The 17,653-nt window shown below is 34.0% G+C and overlaps 1 protein-coding gene across 1 annotated transcript in view; it reads right to left on the reverse strand.

The window, feature by feature from the left end:
* LOC129233338 (uncharacterized) overlaps window positions 1-16,995 on the reverse strand; it is a 76,602-nt gene extending 59,607 nt beyond the window's left edge. The window contains exons 1-8 of the mRNA XM_054867380.1: window positions 16,911-16,995; window positions 15,138-15,466; window positions 12,838-12,960; window positions 11,143-11,433; window positions 7,887-8,090; window positions 5,624-5,795; window positions 4,002-4,127; window positions 409-593 (exon numbers count right to left, since the gene is read on the reverse strand). Coding sequence (XP_054723355.1) covers window positions 409-593; window positions 4,002-4,127; window positions 5,624-5,795; window positions 7,887-8,090; window positions 11,143-11,433; window positions 12,838-12,960; window positions 15,138-15,466; window positions 16,911-16,995 — 1,515 coding nt within the window. The remainder of the gene's footprint in view (window positions 1-408; window positions 594-4,001; window positions 4,128-5,623; window positions 5,796-7,886; window positions 8,091-11,142; window positions 11,434-12,837; window positions 12,961-15,137; window positions 15,467-16,910) is intronic.
* Between the last annotated feature and the right edge of the window lie 658 nt (window positions 16,996-17,653).

The raw sequence follows: 17,653 nt of genomic DNA on the forward strand, positions 1-17,653 counted from the left end.
TCTGTGAATGGCAACAGTGAATGGCATTTGATCATTTGTGATGTCATCGGCAGAAGCGTAAACAATGAAAGTGCACCGATTAAAGTAATTTTTTTTAAATGTTTAACTTAAACAAATTATTTTAAAAAATGGTCAGATCCTATGTTTTTAAACATGTTCTTTTAGAAAAAAATACTTTTAAAATTTTGGACACGACCTCATTCAAGAAAAAGATATGCTTGCTACTAATCCGCAGATTACATTTTTAAACAATTCAATTTTGAAAACTTCGTTTCGTTTCTCTCTGAATTCTGAAAACAACAACAATTCTTTTTAAAAAAATGTGAATATTTGTCAAACTTTTAAAAATACATATTTTTACAGTTTAATTTAATCAACTGTACAAGATACGAAATTCGTATTACTTACTTGGTCTGCATCTTTTCTCGGCACGAGTTTAACGGTAAAAGGTGCATCGTATAACGTTTCTCTTCCAACGATGACTTTTGCAATGAACTGCACCTCTTTTTCCAGATGAGTCTCATTGTTTAAAGCATAAATTGCGAAAGTAATATTAATTACATTTCCTTCATCTCTCGGGCCTTGGTAATTTCCTGAAGAACACATAAAAATATTAAAAATTTAAATTTTCAAATACATTATGTACTATGACGTGAGGATGGAGAAGAAAACAATTGCTAAAAGAGTATTTCGCAGAAGCCGAGGAGGTTTTTCATAAATGAGTATAACGAGTGAATGAATGAGAAAATAACTGAGGAGTTTACTTTCAAAACGGATTATATCCACTTATGAAATAAAAAAAGTTTTTCTTTCGTTTTCAGAATCTCTAATATTAGCCCTATGGACCCATGAATTTCTTTCTTCTCGAAGCGGTTTACATCTACTGCTAAAAATTGCGTAAACATTGGTTTTACCACCTGAACGGTGTATATCCATCCCCTTATTCCTCGTCAGGTCTTTTACAGCAAAGTGGAACTTATCCCTTATTTGCCGGTACCTCCTCATTCACTTTCATACCAAAAGGGCACATATCCAAATTTGAATTTTTCACTTCTAACTGAAAAGTAGTTCACAAATAAAATAGTGGAGCGAAGCACTATCTGATGAGCATTTTCATTCAAGCGTGATACCTGTCCGCATTAAGAGATCACAGCACCTTGCGCCTTGTGCAAGTCTGTTATCAGTTAGGCAAGCCCGACCTCAAATTGTGATTACTAAATTAATATTAAATAATTAATACTGATATTAAATTGTGAATAATAAATGATTAAATTGCAATTAGTTGTGATAAAAATTGCGGTTAATTGTAATAAAAATTGGGATCTATTGATATTAATACCTAAAACACCGTTTTTGAATCGGCTTGGATGGTTTCATTGCTCATTCTTAATTGGATCGAAGTTCTTTTTTTTATTTTAATGTTTAGTGAAAAGAATAAAGCAAGTAAGAAGAAATAAAAGTAGAGTAAAAAAAAAGAATATATTAAAAAATGTTGAATGTTTTGTTTCAATCTCATAAAGTTTATTTTTGAAGAAAATGCCTGTTTTTTTTTTTCAAAAAGAGACTGTATCCACTGTTTTACACCAAAAGGGAACATATCTAAAATAAAATTAGCAATTTAGGTCTGGTAAATTTGAGGAAAAATTCCTAGACTTATGCCAATAGTCACTTGCTATTCTACCAAACCACTGTGAGAAATTCGAAATTCAAACCGTTAGTGTTTGTGCGTAAAACGTTTTTTTTTTTTCGTTTTGCCAAAAAAAAAAAAAGAATATATAAAACTGGATATAATCCGTTTTGAAAGTAAACTCCTCAATTGCTAGAAGATTACAGATACTAGTCAGAAAACCATTAGGTCTTTCTGGAGGGCTTACATAAATGTGAACGTAATATGAGGATACTGGATGAGAAAATAACTGCTATAAAAGATTATATGACAGAAACCCAGGAGGTCTTTCATAAATGTGAACATAATAAGAGGATGAACGAGAAAAGAATCGCTTACAGGTTATTAGACAGAAATCCAGGAGTTCTTCCTGGAGGTCTTTCATAAATGTGAGCATAACAAGAGAATGAGTTAGAAAATAATTTCTAGAAGATTATTAGTCAGTAAACCATTAGATCTTCCTGGGAGTCCCATATAAATGTGAACGTAATGTGAGGAATCTGAAGGAGAAAATAATTGCTGAAAGACTATTAGGCAGTAATCCAGGAGATCATCCCTGGCAGTCTTTCACAAATTAGAACAAAATGTTAATACGAACGAGAAAGGTGTGACTAAAAATTCGTGAAAGAAGCACAGGAGGTCTTTTTGATTCGAGGGGCCATATTCCTGGTGATCATTCTAGAGATCCCAAAAGTCTTCCTCTTGGTCCTGACGGCTAGAACCAGGTGAAGAAAATAAGAGGAAAATATAACGATACTTAGAGGTACTTTTTAGAGTAATCAATTACAAGAGAAGGTTGCCAACAGAAAATCATGATCACCTTAAATAACATCATCACTATACAAGGGATTTAGTACCACGATGTATAGGTAATTATCAAAATAATGGAAACACCTGTGAATAAAAGGGACATTTTTGAATGTGCTTCGTACGTAATCTTTACTAATAATAAAGCTGAAAGTCTCTCTGTCTGGCTGTCTGGAGGATGTCTGTAATATGTCTGGATCTCTGTGACGCGCATAGCGCCTAGACCGTTCGGCCGATTTTCATGAAATTTGGCACAAAGTTAGTTTGTAGCATGGGGTGTGCACCTCGAAGCGATTTTTCGAAAATTCGATTTTGTTCTTTTTCTATTCCAATTTTAAGAACAGAATTATCATAAGATGGACGAGTAAATTACGAAATTATTATAACGTAGTACCGTAACATGGGCACAAGCCAACTGGCGAGATACGAAATTATCATAACGTGGAACCGTAACATGGGTACAAGCCAATTAGCGACAAAATTCACCATACATTATTAGTGAATATACAGGTGAACCAAAAGACCTTTTAATTTTTCTATTACGGGCAAAGCCGTGCGGGTAACACTAGTAAAGAATAAAACTAAATATCTGGTTTTTTATAAATAGCAATGTACATATTCTGGTAGTATACGGTGGATTAACTGAAGTTCTGGATGTCTTGGGTTTTTTTCAAGCGCGTGAAATATCGGACATCTCAAATTTTAAAAGTGGCCAAATTGTTGGAGCACGTCTAGCTGAAGCAAGTGTAACTGAAACATCTCAACTTTTTGGTGTTTCTAGAGGTACAGTATCTAAAGTCATGACAATATACATGCAGCGTGGTAAGACAAGCTCGGCAAAGCAAAATAGTGGAACTGAGAAACCAACGGTATGGAAGAGGATTGTAATGTCTAAAAAGCGAACAATATCACCAAAAATGACCAAAGAACTCAATTACCATCCTTATTCACCAGTGAGAGTGATCAGAGTCAGAAGGCACCTTTATCAACAGAACATTTATGGCAGGGTAGCGATTCCCAACACACTTGTCACAAAATAGTGTTTCCTTTATTTTGATAACTACCTGTGTATTATGATTTAATGCAGTAAAATTTTAATGTTTGATATATACTGTGCTCCGAAGAAAAGACTTTTGACTGTCAGCATCTTCTTTTTTTCAACATCCTTTTCATAGTTGACTCTCTTAATGAATTGTTTTCGAGTTCTGAACTTCCGTCAGTGACAAGGAACTACATTATCTCTAGGACTGTGATTTTTCTCCACTTAAAAACGTTTACCTGTTTTTGTAATTTTCTTCATAAGTAATATCAAGAGAGTAATGATTATCTCGTTTAAAATGACTGAGACCATAATAATTTCTTAGATTAGACCACACGCTAACAGCAATTTTTTGTGCTTTCTCAGAAAAGTTAAACTAAATTAGAAATTAATGTGAGGCTCTTTACGGGAAAGTTAAAAGATTTTACTCGATTTAGGATTTTCAAATGGAAAAAAAAATTTTTTTTTGTAATACTGAAAATTACTCACCAACATTTGTCATGATTCCAAGATTAAGACTAGCAGATGTATAGATGACATCATCATCCGAACCCACTTTTGTTGTGTTGTAGAAATATATGCTTTGAGGAACTGGATCATAATTTTTATCGAAATCTGTAAAAAAAATGGTTCAATAAGTTATTGCTTCTTCTAACGTAAATGACTGATACTTTATGAGCATGGTTATGAAAAAACATCAACAAAAAATGATTAGTTACTTTTAAAAACATTTTATACTATTTTTAACAGACTGAAAATAATTTTTGAATGCAGTCAGTTAAATATCTCTAATGCTATATACTTTTGCGGTCTATAATTCGCATACGACTTTATAAGAAGGGCTAAAAGATAATGCTTCTGATTACATTTGATGTGTATTATTAAATTCATGTGTAGTCTGAAAATCGATTAAAACGTTGAGGAACTGGATCATAATTTTTATTGAAATCTATATAAGAAGGGTTCAATAAGTTGTTGCTTCTTCTAACGTAAATGACTGATATTTTAAGAGCATGTTTATGGAGTACCATCAACAATAGTTACTTTTAAAAACATTTTCTGGATTTTTAACTAGACTAAAAATAATTTTTGAATTTCTCAGTTAAATATCTCTCTTATCCTATATATTTTTGCGGTCTATAACTCGCATACGACTATATAAGAAGGGCTAAAACATAATGCTTCTGATTACATTTGATGTGTATTATTAAATTCATGTGTAGTCTGAAAATCGATTAAAACGTTGAGGAACTGGATCATAATTTTTATCGAAATCTATAAAAGAAGGGTTCAATAAGTTGTTGCTTCTTCTAACGTAAATGACTGGTACTTTATGAGCATGGTTATGAAAAAACATCAACAAAAAATGATTCGTTACTTTTAAAAACATTTTCTAGTATTTTTAACCAGATTGAAAATAATTTTTGAATTCTGTCAGTTAAGTATCTCTTATGCTATATACTTTTGCAGTCTATAGTTCGCATACGACTTTATAAGAAGGGCTAAAAGATAATGCTACTGATTACATTTGAGGTAGTGAGAAGCAAAGGGACGTAAGTGGACATGTTCAAGTTTTGAGCAAAACGCGTTTAAATATAACATCCTTAGTAGGCTTTAATTGATTTTTTTTTAATCATGCTATACAGCAGCACCTACCAGGACTACTAGTACCATCTCTTGCCCCAAGACAGAGAACGGTTTCACCTACCATTTGTACTGGTTATTTCCAAATTTTTAATTTTGCCACTTGCATCCCTTTGCTTCTCACTGCCTCATTTGATGGGTATTATTAAATTAATATTTAGTCTGAAAATCGATAAAAAACGTTTTAACTAGTTTTTTATCGATTTTCGGGTCTTAGAAATTTGCAAACTTCGTGCTAGTAGTCTCAATGTTGAAATCGATTCTTTAGTTGCTTTTATATGACTTTAACGTTATTTTAGTTTAAAAAATTTATTTTTAATGTCTTTAATGGTGTTGGAAATATATTAGTGAAACATTTTTTAATGTAAAGAAAGTTCTTCATGAAAAGTTTTCAGAAAATGGCATAAAAATATCGCAATTATCTTTTAACCAACGAAACGTTAATTCATCGAAACATGTTTACTTACCTTTAACACCCAGGTTTCCGACTGTTATTACTTCTCTCTCATCTGGACCCGTGATTTCAAACGTGAAGTTATCTGAACGAACAGCGCAATGTGTTACCATGACGTACACCCCTGCGCTGTCCATTGGAATCTCCTTCGGCCCAAGAATATCAACTTCAACTTGTTTGTCATCCTGAAACGACGAATTTTGCCGTTAAATATTTTTAATGAGAGACCAACATGGTTGCATATAAAAGCCAAGAGCTAATTATCAAAACAGTACATCGTGTTTAATGTAATAATCGTCAACACTGTCTTATGCCATTTTTGCCGGCAGAACAATGACTTATGTACAGTGTAAAGAAGAGAAGCAAGTAAGTTTAAATTAAATTAAAGAACAGTTTAATAATCTCAACCTCATAAAAAGTGCGTGCCAATTATCTTCACTACTAGTGGTACCCGCACGGCTTTGCCCGTAATAGAAAATTAAAAGGTCTTTTGGTTCGCCTGCATATTTACAAATAATGTATGATGAATTTTCTCGCCAACTGGCTTGTGCCCATGTTACGGTTCGATGTTATGATAATTTCGTAATTTACTCGTCCATCTTATGATAATTTTGTTCTTAAAATTGGAATAGAAAAAAAAACGCATCGAATTTTCAAAAAGTCGCTTCAAGGTGCACACCACCATGCTACAAACTAACTTTGTGCCAAATTTTATGAAAATCGGCCGAACGGTCTAGGCGCTATGCGCGTCATAGAGATCCTGACAGACAGAGATCCGGACACACAGAGATCCTGACAGACAGAGATCCTGACAGAGAAACTTTCAGCTTTATTATTAGTAAGGAATAATAGAGCTGAAAGTCTCTCTGTCTTGAGGATGTCTGGATATCTGGAGGACGTCTGTATCTCTTTGACGCGCATAGCGCTTAGACCGCTCGGCCGATTTTCATGAAATTTGGCACAAAGTTAGTTTGTAGCATGGAGGTGATGTGCACCTTGAAGCGATTTTTCGAAAATTCGATATTGTTATTTTTCTATTCCAATTTTAAGAACATTTTCCTGAGCAAAATTATCATAAGATGGACGAGTAAAATACCAAGTTATAACGTGGAACCGTAACATGGGCAAGCCAGTTTGCGAAAAATTCACCATACATTATTTGTAAATATACAGGCGAATCAAAAGACCTTTTACTTTTTTACTACGGGCAAAGCCGTACGGGTACCACTAGTTGTATATAAAATCTGATCATGATTTGCCCCTCGTTGTGTAGCAGATAAATAACTATTCCATTGCTCTTTTTGCTGGAACACATAGAACTCAATTGATGATTGTGTTACTGTTATACTTTGACCGCGTTAGTAATACCAGCAAACACTTTAAATCTCATTACTCTGCCTTCGTCAATTCTAATTGTCAATTAAATGATAAAACATTTTTAGCTGTCTTTAACATCCAATTTTCCATGTATGATAAATGGAGAAACTTTCAATTTGCTAAATTACTTAGTAATCTAGTTAACAATCATGGCGTTTGTTCTACCTTGTTCTACTTGTTCATGTTTACGGAACAATAAACACGTCATGTTTAGCTCTAGAATTTTTTTTTTTTTTTTTTTTTAATTTTCAACCAATAGCTTAATTTGATTTAATTCCTTATTCTCTAATAGCTCAAAAAAGCGATTTAATACGTTTACTTAATTTTAGCATTAACTGAAATTAGCTTTAGACAAGTTTTTATTTTTGTATTGAAATGGTTTGAGTTTGTACTTGTTTGCTTTTTACATTGACAGTGAGATGAGAGGCATTTGTGCAGAGAAATAGTAAGAAGAACATTTAAGGTTATGATGCAACAAAAAATCTCACTTCCCTCAATCAATTTAACAAACGTCGTTTGTAATATACATGATAGTGTGGAATTCAACGTCGGAAATATAACAAAAACTTGGCAAATTTTTTTTATAACGGTTTCTGATTTATAGTAATGATGTTTTCCAAATTATTTCGCAGTTGAAAGTTATATTTTAATAAAAGATGATAAGATAAGGTAAGATTTATTAGCAAACAAACACGCAAGTAACAAACGAACACTAAACGAAAATTAAACGAATATTTGCAAAAAACTTTGTTGTGATTACGTTGTATACGTTGCGATTACGTTGTGTATTACGTTGACGAGATTCTTTTCATATTTTGTGTTTTGAATGATGGGGAAAGATTTGTAATGAACATTTTAGAACTAAAAAAAGAATTTAAATGCACATCAAGCACACTTACTGTTGAATTATGCACCGTAACTTCGGATTGTCCAACCCAGACATAGGTTTCTTTATCATACTCCGCACCAGCTGTTACAAGATATTTAGTTTCGAAAACTGTTCCCATGTTCTTGATTTGAGTGACTGAGAATAACATATAGATAGGAACTGGGCCATCGTTGGTATTTTTCACTTCTCCAAATGTGACTATGGCTCTGTCGTACTGAAAAAAAAAGAAAGAATATGACAGATCAAGTATTCAGTTAGCATCCCAAACCATGGGCACCCATATGCACAATAGGGAAGTTTTCGATTTTTCAATTTTATTTTTATATGATAGAGTAACATGTATGAACATCATAGGTGAAAAAATTTTTGCGATAAGATATGTAGTTGTTTTTAAATTAATTTTTAAAGTTCAAGCTCTTGTGACGTCAAATGGCATAGGAAGTGACGTCATGCCCTCCTCCGATAGGGGAGAAGCCGAAGGTCACGCATTCGACTTCGAAGACGAAACGTAAAAGGCTTATCTCCTCGCATTTAACTCCTCGCGTTTCTGGAATATTTAACCTCTCATTCTCTCGGAAATATTCGAATATCATCATTGATTTTACTTGAGGAAGATTATTTAGATTGTGCTTTAACGAATACGGTCTCCATAGTGTGTTCAAAAGGATTATTGAATTTCTAAAAAATAAAAATATCTGCGCGCTCAAAATGTTCCTAGCGAAAACAAGGGATCTTCGGCGGAAGGCTGCCCATTCGCGCCCTGTGACGTAGGCTCGTGACGTTTCAGAAGCACGCACTTTTGCGTGTGGATTTTTAAAAATTCATTAAAAATCAACCACGGTGTTTTAAAATTCGGCAATGGTGAATTTTTTAGTTTTGAGGGTCAATTAACAATATCCAATAGCCAAAATATGAACATTTAATGGGTTGCAACTTCCCTATTGTAAGGGGGGACTCAGATATTTTAACCATGGTTTAGCAGGTTATTTTCCCCATGGAAGCAGATTTCAGAACAGATTAGAGGCATTAAAATTTGACATTTTTAATAACTTATTCATTAATGGCTGGAGAAGAATTTTTTTTGCATTTTTGCAAAAAAAAAAGTACTAAAAGCAAAAGGAAGTTCTACTTTCTAAGGGGAGTCTCGAGCCCCATTTGCCCCCCTATATGGGCGCCCTTATCCCAAACTTATGTAGAATATCTTTCAAGAGGCGAGACTGCACTTAGAGGGCTGGTCCAGTGAGTGAACCTTTTTAAATTGTGCAAGACGTACACATGGGAACCTTTGGTTATATTGACATTTTTATGTATTTGCACGATGTATACCCAATACGGGACCATAATTCCCTAAAATATTTTCTGGGTAAGAACTTTACCATGATCCATGAAGATACATAAACGACAAATGTGTGCCATAAGAATTGCTCTGTAACTACCTTGTTGCCTAACCCACAATATAGAAGCTGATTATTTCCGTTTGCTACCTAATCCAATGGTAGTTGAGCTTCAATGGGTAGCTTCAATGGCTCAATGAATTCCGTCGATAAAAATTTATCAAAAGAGTACGTCAAGGTTTTGTGATCTCTAATTCTTACTTTTCATGTTATCAAGAAATGAAGCAATGTGTAGGTCAAACCGGTGTACGTGGATTGGATCAAGCCCACTCTTCAAATACTACTTCAGTTATTTTTGGCACGATGTGTGATTATCAAAATCAATTTGTTTGAGAATATCGCAATCAGTTAATGTCCTTATAAGTTATATCACGGTGTCACATGGCCCCTATTTGAGGGAAGCTAAGAGGTACAATATCAAAGGGGGATCGGTCGGAGACGGACCCCTAGAGGAAGAAGTGAGAATGAAACTTCCTTTAATAGGGAGGGTGGCCCAAAGCGGTCGTATGCCCCCCCCCCCTCGACCATGGTGTGTGAGCAGCAATGCATACCTACATCGTATTTATATGAACACCCTCAAGTTTTGAGCAGTCCCAGCGAAGCAACAGTGAAGCAGCATGGCGCAACCAGACTTAAAATTTAAAAAAAAAATTATACCTTTCTTTAAAAAAGTGAAGTTTTGCAACTTGTGATTAGTCGAAGACCAGCTTTTTTATTTTTTTATTGTCAACACTAGTACACTGATCTGGACACCATCCATCTACAAACTACGATAGTTATTTCGTTTGTTACTTTTTTAATTTAAGGTTATAATTGTTGAAATAAAAAACAAAGGATTTCAATAGGTTAAGTACAACTTTAAAAAGTTATTTTTTAGGATGGCAATTAATTTGTCTATCAATATAATCAATTATTTCTTTTGTTTTAAAAATAAATGTGCTGACTTTAAATTGGATAATTACAACTTTTTTATCTTATTTTTTATAAAAGCAAGTAGCTAGTCAATTATTTTAATCATTTATAACTTTATATTTGATTGGAAAATGTACCAAATCACAATTAGTTAAGCTTACCCGCTTTGGGCTCCCTGGTAGGGCAAAGCGCGTTTTTCAAATGTTTGTAAAGTTTGATAGTAAATTAATAATGGTTTGAAATAATACAAAAATCACTTTTTGTTTTGTAGTTCAAGAACCCTGCTAGGAAATAAAACCGAAATTGTTGCGATAAAAATCCCAAAACTACAATTTTCGAGCGTTCTTCGAAAACCTTCCCGCTTTGGGCCATCCTCCCCTATATATTTTTCAAAGCTTTACAAAATTAAAAGGGGCCACGGCATCATCTGGCATAGAGACCTTAAAATAAATGTGCGATATTCGGTGATATAACGTATATATAAAATAATTAAGTCATAATTTCATATTGTCCAGTTCATGTAATAATTTTTATACGATACCGCACAAGACTACATGTCACACATTTATTACGACACTGCGACATCTGCAAAAACTACTTTTCGAGAAAAATCAATTTAAATGTAATGCGCTTTGGCTCAAATTCTTATAGTAATACACTGACACATTTCAAAAGTAAGGTAAAATTATTTTTTCATTTGTGGCTGTCTTGCAATTTAATTGAAGTAATAAGAATGCACCAGGACATGTATATAACTCAAAATCGACAAGTTTTGACTTGTGGCGGTCTTGTATTAGGTGTGCGATATCTGAATGCGGTATATTTAGATAAAGATAAAGATTCATATTGTAAAAACAAAAACTACATAATAATTACTTTTTAGCACTAAAATGATTCTCCTCTGTTTGTTAAACGTTATACATAAGTTGAATGTACCAACTTTAGGAATATTATACTCACCGCCGTCATTACTTCATCGCTCAACAACATTTCAATGTGAGGTTCTTTGCCCTTCGTGTAAGATAATCCATCAGGTTTGTCTTCCACTTTGACATTGAACAATGCCAAAACTGGAGTGTAGTTTCCGTTGCCAATGTCCTTTGTAAAGAACTCTACCGTCAAGTCCATGCCATCAGTTTTTGGAATCATGATTTCAAGTCGGAAGTCCAGACGTCTGCCGACTTCCATGGTTTCCAGTTCCCCATTGAGGAGAGTGAAATTGAATTCAGTCATGAAATTTTCATTTTTTGCCTACGAGGAAGAAAAACACTTTTAACGAAAAGTAAAGGATTGTAGTATAAAAATGCAAAAGTAACGACCGGCACCAAGCTCTGGACCTGGAGGGTCCAGTCAGTTGCAGCAACTGACCGGACCTAGGCTGGTCCTTGTGCATAGCTCAGCCAACAGTGCATATTAGTGACCCTCTTAAAATTATTCACACCGTTACAAAAAACAGCTGCTTTCATAACACTGTTCCAAATACCTACAACCCTGTTTAAATACACATTTTCCTGATTTTAAGAATAGTTTGGGATTTGAAAAGCTTACAATATAATGACCTCAGGTTTTTCAATCTGTGCAAAAATTTAACCTATAAATATCTTTCGTTTTAATAAACTAAAATAAATGGATAATGTTCCCTCTTCTCCTTTGCTCAAGACTATACCTTTTAAACACTTTAAGCTTGCTATTCGTAACCTAAATTTTAAAACTCACTAACTAATCTCGTAGAATCTTTTGAACCTTTCCCGGATTATTTAACAGATATTTTTCGTACATTGCTGGATTTCAATAATTCGTTTATATGATTCTGTCTTTGTACTTCATGGTACGGCAGACTAAAAAACGATTCAATTACAACTAATAGAAAATATTTAAACTGTCCCCCGATATTTTATGCTTCTAAATATTGAAATATTTAATTATAACCTTCTCAGTTGCTACAATAGGAGAGAAAATATAATCATCTGTTAATACTTTACAGGAGTCTTGGAAATATAGATCCCTCTTGAAAACACTAACTTTGATAATGCAAATTATAAGATAATTTCCTAGGACTTAAAAGAATTCTTTGCTACTTTTCTCATTAACATTGTAAATGTGTACACAGATAAAAATTAGTATTATTATATCAATAATCTCAATTAGTGGAAATTTTTAGTTAAAATTTCAATATATTTTCGTTTACTGTGTGTGCACACACGTTTGTTAATGCATTTTATTAATATATTAACAAACTTTTCTTAAAGCAACTTTCTGTTTAAAAGCTCAAAATTTACGAAAAAAAAGAGTAAATTTCTGTCAAAAAATTGACTAAGCAATTTGCAAAAGTAACATCTGACTCAAAACTACTGGTTGATTGACGATTTGATTAATTTAGACAATTTCTGATGTTTAAACTAAGAAAGCCACGGTCAATTTTTTTAGTAGTAAAAGTTTTATGTATATTTCTGTTTAAAAAAAAGAAAAAAAAAAACACGGATTGCATATGTCTTCAAAAATTCAACCCTTTGCATATCTCGTAAGAAAAAATAGTTATATATTTAATTCATTTTGATTTGTAAAAAAAAATCAATTTTTCCATTTTTTTAAATTTTTCCAGAAAAAAAAACAGAATTTTTACTTTCCACTGTTTCAAATTTTGCAGAAACTTACACTTCTTTTCTCTCTGAGGTGACTTTCAGATTCTTCGATCATATCGTCTCCTAGCCAGGTGAGAGCATTCTGCCGGAGAACTTGAGCCAAATGGTGGTGCAGATCGTCAATGACAATTTTAAGCTGCAAAAAATGGAAAAATATGTTCACTAATATTCTTAATTCAAAATACCATCATTTTTAATTTTTGCTTTATATTGGAAAAATGTATGTACACTAGATTCTCGTTTTACGCGGGTTTATTTTACGCGGTTTCAATTATACGTGGTTTAATATTTGACACCTTTGTTTTATTTTACGCGGATGAGTTTCGGTTTTACGCGGATGCGGCAATGCAAACAGATAAAATTTTCCCCTCTTTCAAAATCCAAACTCCTTAAGATTGCATATTACGCGTAATCAACTGCATTTTGCCGTGCTAATAATCGAGTTCGGGTCACTGGAGACATTTTATGCGATTGGTTCCAGAGCTCTTTCCAGAAGTAAAATTATTAATCTCACACACTTCAGAACTCACTGGAAAAAGAGCTTTTATGAGTGACAAAGGAGGCAAAAACCAACGAGGATACCGACGTCGCTGACGCACAACCAAAAACGTTAACGTTGAACATTTTGAGCCATTCCTAGACAATAGAAATGATCTTTCTAATTAGTTAGTGAAGGAAGATTTTATCATGGAAATGACGCAAGTGAACATGGATGCGTTAATGCTCTGCGAAGAATTACAGAGAAAAATTCTTAATGACTGCCAAAAGATTATCATTGCCAGTTCCTCTTTATAAACAGAACACGAAAATAATTTGTGGTTTATTTATGCATGTTGTGCATTAAAAGTCTATATAAGCACACATTAAACTTATACAATTAGTCATCACTAGAATGAATTATTTTGTTATTTATGGAACCAAACCCCTATTTTAACTCTATTATTAGGTCTCAGTTTACGCGGTTTCGATTTACGCGGCATTTCCGCGGAACGTAACCCCCGCGAAAAACGAGGATCTACTGTACACTAATTGAAGCAGATCTTTAAAAACTACTTATCTTTAATACATTTGGATTTTTTTTATAAAGTAATTATAGGTACATTTATATTCAAAACAAACAATTTTCATATTCGATGTATGTTTCTACGAAAGGAAACAACATCGTTTGTTAAATACAATGACAGTCATAAGCACATATCTTTTTAATTGAAAAAAAAAGAGTTCCTTGAACCTCTGGAGCACATATTCAGCGCTGTATCAAGGGGGGAGCGAGCTGGGTCCCTAGCCCTGGGAGGCAATTTCTGAGAGGCAGCAAATTCACCCTATTTCAGTGATTATGTTTTGTTTGAAAATTGATATAAAAACTTGAAGGAAGACGGGTAAGGGTGACAGCTTCAAGATTGACCGCAGCTCAAAAAAATCGGAGATCCGGCACTGCACTGCACCACATATCCGGAAATGTTTCTAAAATATGTGTTTTTAAATGTTGTTTCTACTTTTAATCATACTTTAATATTGCTATACTATTCCATGGGAAACAAAGTGGTTGTTTCCAACCACTGATCTGTTCAACTACATTTTTATAGTATCCATTCTCAGATGAGTTGATACGACATATGTGGCAGAGAGAAGCAAAGGGATGTAAGTGGACATTTTCAAGTTTTGAGTAATCGCGTTTAAAGATTAGCTCCTAGGTAGGCTTTCATTGAAATTTTTTTCTAAATCATGCTGTATAGCAGCACCAACCAGGGCTACTAGTACCATCTCTTGCCCCAAGACAGAGGAGAGGTTCACCTACCATGTGTACTGGTTATCTCCAAATTTTTGATTTTGCCACTTGCACAGGCAAACTAGGGGTTAGGAGGAGTGGTTCTCGCCAGGGGCGCAGCAGCCAAGGGACGGCATTTCAACTGATTAAAAAAAAGAGTTTTTTTTTATTATAGAATTTTAAAAATGCTTTAAAAAATTTAAAAAAAAAACTCTCAAGAAAAAGAGCTTGAGGGTGGTACATATAATCTACTGAGAAGGAACATTTGGCATCATTGAAAATAATTCTAAAAAAGAAAATAGGAAAAAAAATTACAATTCTGCCTCCTATTTGTCAAATCAATTAATCAAAATGATGCAATTTTTTTTTGGGGGGGGGGGCAGATAACAATGACCTCCGATGACTTCCCACGTGGGAGACCCTGGGAGGGGGCGCAATTTCTTTAGTTCGCCAGGTGCGCTAGACCCCATACTTACGCTACTGCACTTGCATTCCTTTGCTTCTCACAGCCTCATATTATGTTTTTATCCCTCCTTAGCACTTACCTTCATGTGCGCATTCGGTGACGTGGTCATCTGTCCTCTTGAGGTCGTTGCTGTGATGGTCAAATTATATGTTCTTCCGGACACAACGCGGGAAGCTTCCCGAACGTATACATCTCCCGTCAAGTTGTTGATGTAAAAGATCTTGTCGACGTCTCCGGCACTGATGCCGTACCGAACTTCGGCACATTCGCAGATCATCGCTTCTAAGGGGCATGTACTCCCAAGGTCCCCATCGAATGCTTGTGCGGTATAAACCGTGTCTGGACTCCATGGGTCGCTCACAATGGCAGTATCCTCCTCTTTGGTGAACTCCGGCAAATACATGTCCACTGCATGAGATAATTGAAATTGTAGGAAATTGATGTGTAAAAAAATAATCCTGGAAATTTATGGAAAAAAGTACGTGCATTCATGTTACCCGCACTTTTCTCTGTAACAACTTGTACCACTAAAATTGCTACGATTTCTGCGATAACATTACCGGTAAAATCTACAGTAATTCAGGAAAATCTACTGGAAATGTATACCATGAGATAGAACTTTACGATAAAAAGTACTGTAAACATGAATATCAGTCAGGGGCGAATAAAGGGGGCTCGTAGTGAGAATACCCCCTCCCCTCCTTATGAACGAACCTACGGTTTTAGGTGCGAAAACTTTCTGAAACTGCCTAGGTGTCAATAAAAAACACCAAATTGGCCAGGAGTAAGACACCTAATAGAGCACAAACGCTACTAAGTAATTTTATCAGCAATGAAAAGAAGTAAAATTTCACATAATTACTTAAAAAAATTAATGATTTTTTTTTTTTTTGTAATTACTGTAGTCGTTTGCATTTTAGTTATATAGTGTTTGAACACGATGTGGACAGATAATATTATCGAAGGTTTAGAGGGGAGGGTCATAACCCCCATGATACCCCCCTTTCTATCAATCTCTGATTTCAGTACATTTTGCATGAGATATTCAGGATTTATTTACAGTATGGAGTAAATTGTTTCTATATCAGAGAAGGCTATAATTTTTCGAATACTATCACTAAAACAAAACTAATAGAATGCAATAATTATATTGTTCTTAAAATATAGCAAGCTAAGACAAAAAATATTGCTTTCTTTGTGCACTGTTGTTACTCGTCCCGAATATTTTAAACTTTAATTTCGTCGGCAAAACTTGTTAAGAGGTTTCGTTCAAAGCATGGCTTATAAGTGTTGTTTTCAAAAATAAAAAACGTATTTTAAAGTAAAATATGTTTCTGAATCATCTGTTGAGTGGATTTACGTTTCTTCGGTTTTTAGAGCAATTTACAATTCCTTGAATGATTAATTATCCTGTTATTGCAGGAAGAATTCTCTCTGATGTCCCGACATTCGTTAATATAAAGTAACTCTATTCCCATAAATCATCTGTAATATGTTTAAGGAAAGTAGAAACTTTTTTTCCACTTTCGTAAGCAGTTGTAGATTCGAATAACCATACAAGTTGTTTGTTACTCGAAATAAATACATTATGAGGGAGCAACGTGGTTGTAACGCACTTTAATTAATTGTCATTGAGTTTTAAATCTCCGACCTGCGATAAATAATTGTCATGTGATGGCCTATGCGAAATAAAGGTTGGTTGTATGTGGTTTATACCTTTTGCCTTGTTATACGCACCTCTCTTCAAATTACCATTTTGCATCTAAAAACCGAGAAGAACTGGTGTTACAGCTAATGCGTTATAAAACAACTTCATCAAGTGTGAACATCGCCTCCTATTATTAAAATTTACTTGTGCTGACATTCAATACAGCGATCTGTTTGTCAAAGTGTTGAAGTACTTGCGCATGAATGGGAGTCATAGCAGACTGTAGCATTGCTATTTTTAAGGAGTGGATGTTTTCAGAGGTCTTGTATACTGCAGCTCTGGTTTGTTGAGCTGTGACCTTGACTACGTTTACCTGTTTTAGGGGAGTTTAATGAAAAATAGACGTGTTGTTGGCTCAGATTTTAGTTGGAATATTTTTCAAAAAATAATAAAAAAGTTTCCGAACTCAACTTAGCTCCTATTACCACTCCCTATTTACCGAAACAGAGGTAACATTAATAAAGAATAAATACCTTTGTGCTGAAAAATTAAAAAGTCAGTAATCCAACGTTATTAAGCACAAAACTTGGAAATGATTGCAGACACGTGTTTCGGTGTTACAAGGAACACCTTTTTCAATGCAAAGAAGTGTGAGCTTTTGGATGAAAAGTCATCCGAGAAAAGCAACACGGTGGAACAGGAGATAGTATAAATATCAAAAAATAGAAATTAAACAAAACAAAAAAGATAAAATGACGCATGGAGACAAAATTTATTATATAATTCCATCAGGAAAAAACCGTTAAGTAATAAATTTTAAAAGAAAACCCATAAACAATGCAAAAAGTCCAAAAATGAAACCACTCTGAATAAATTGGCAATAAATTTACCAGCGGGAAAAACTATGTATGGAAGCAATGTATCAAATGGAGAAATGCAGAAAAAAC

Source organism: Uloborus diversus, unplaced genomic scaffold (assembly GCF_026930045.1).
Source record: "Uloborus diversus isolate 005 unplaced genomic scaffold, Udiv.v.3.1 scaffold_349, whole genome shotgun sequence".
Taxonomy (NCBI): Eukaryota; Metazoa; Arthropoda; class Arachnida; order Araneae; family Uloboridae; genus Uloborus; species Uloborus diversus.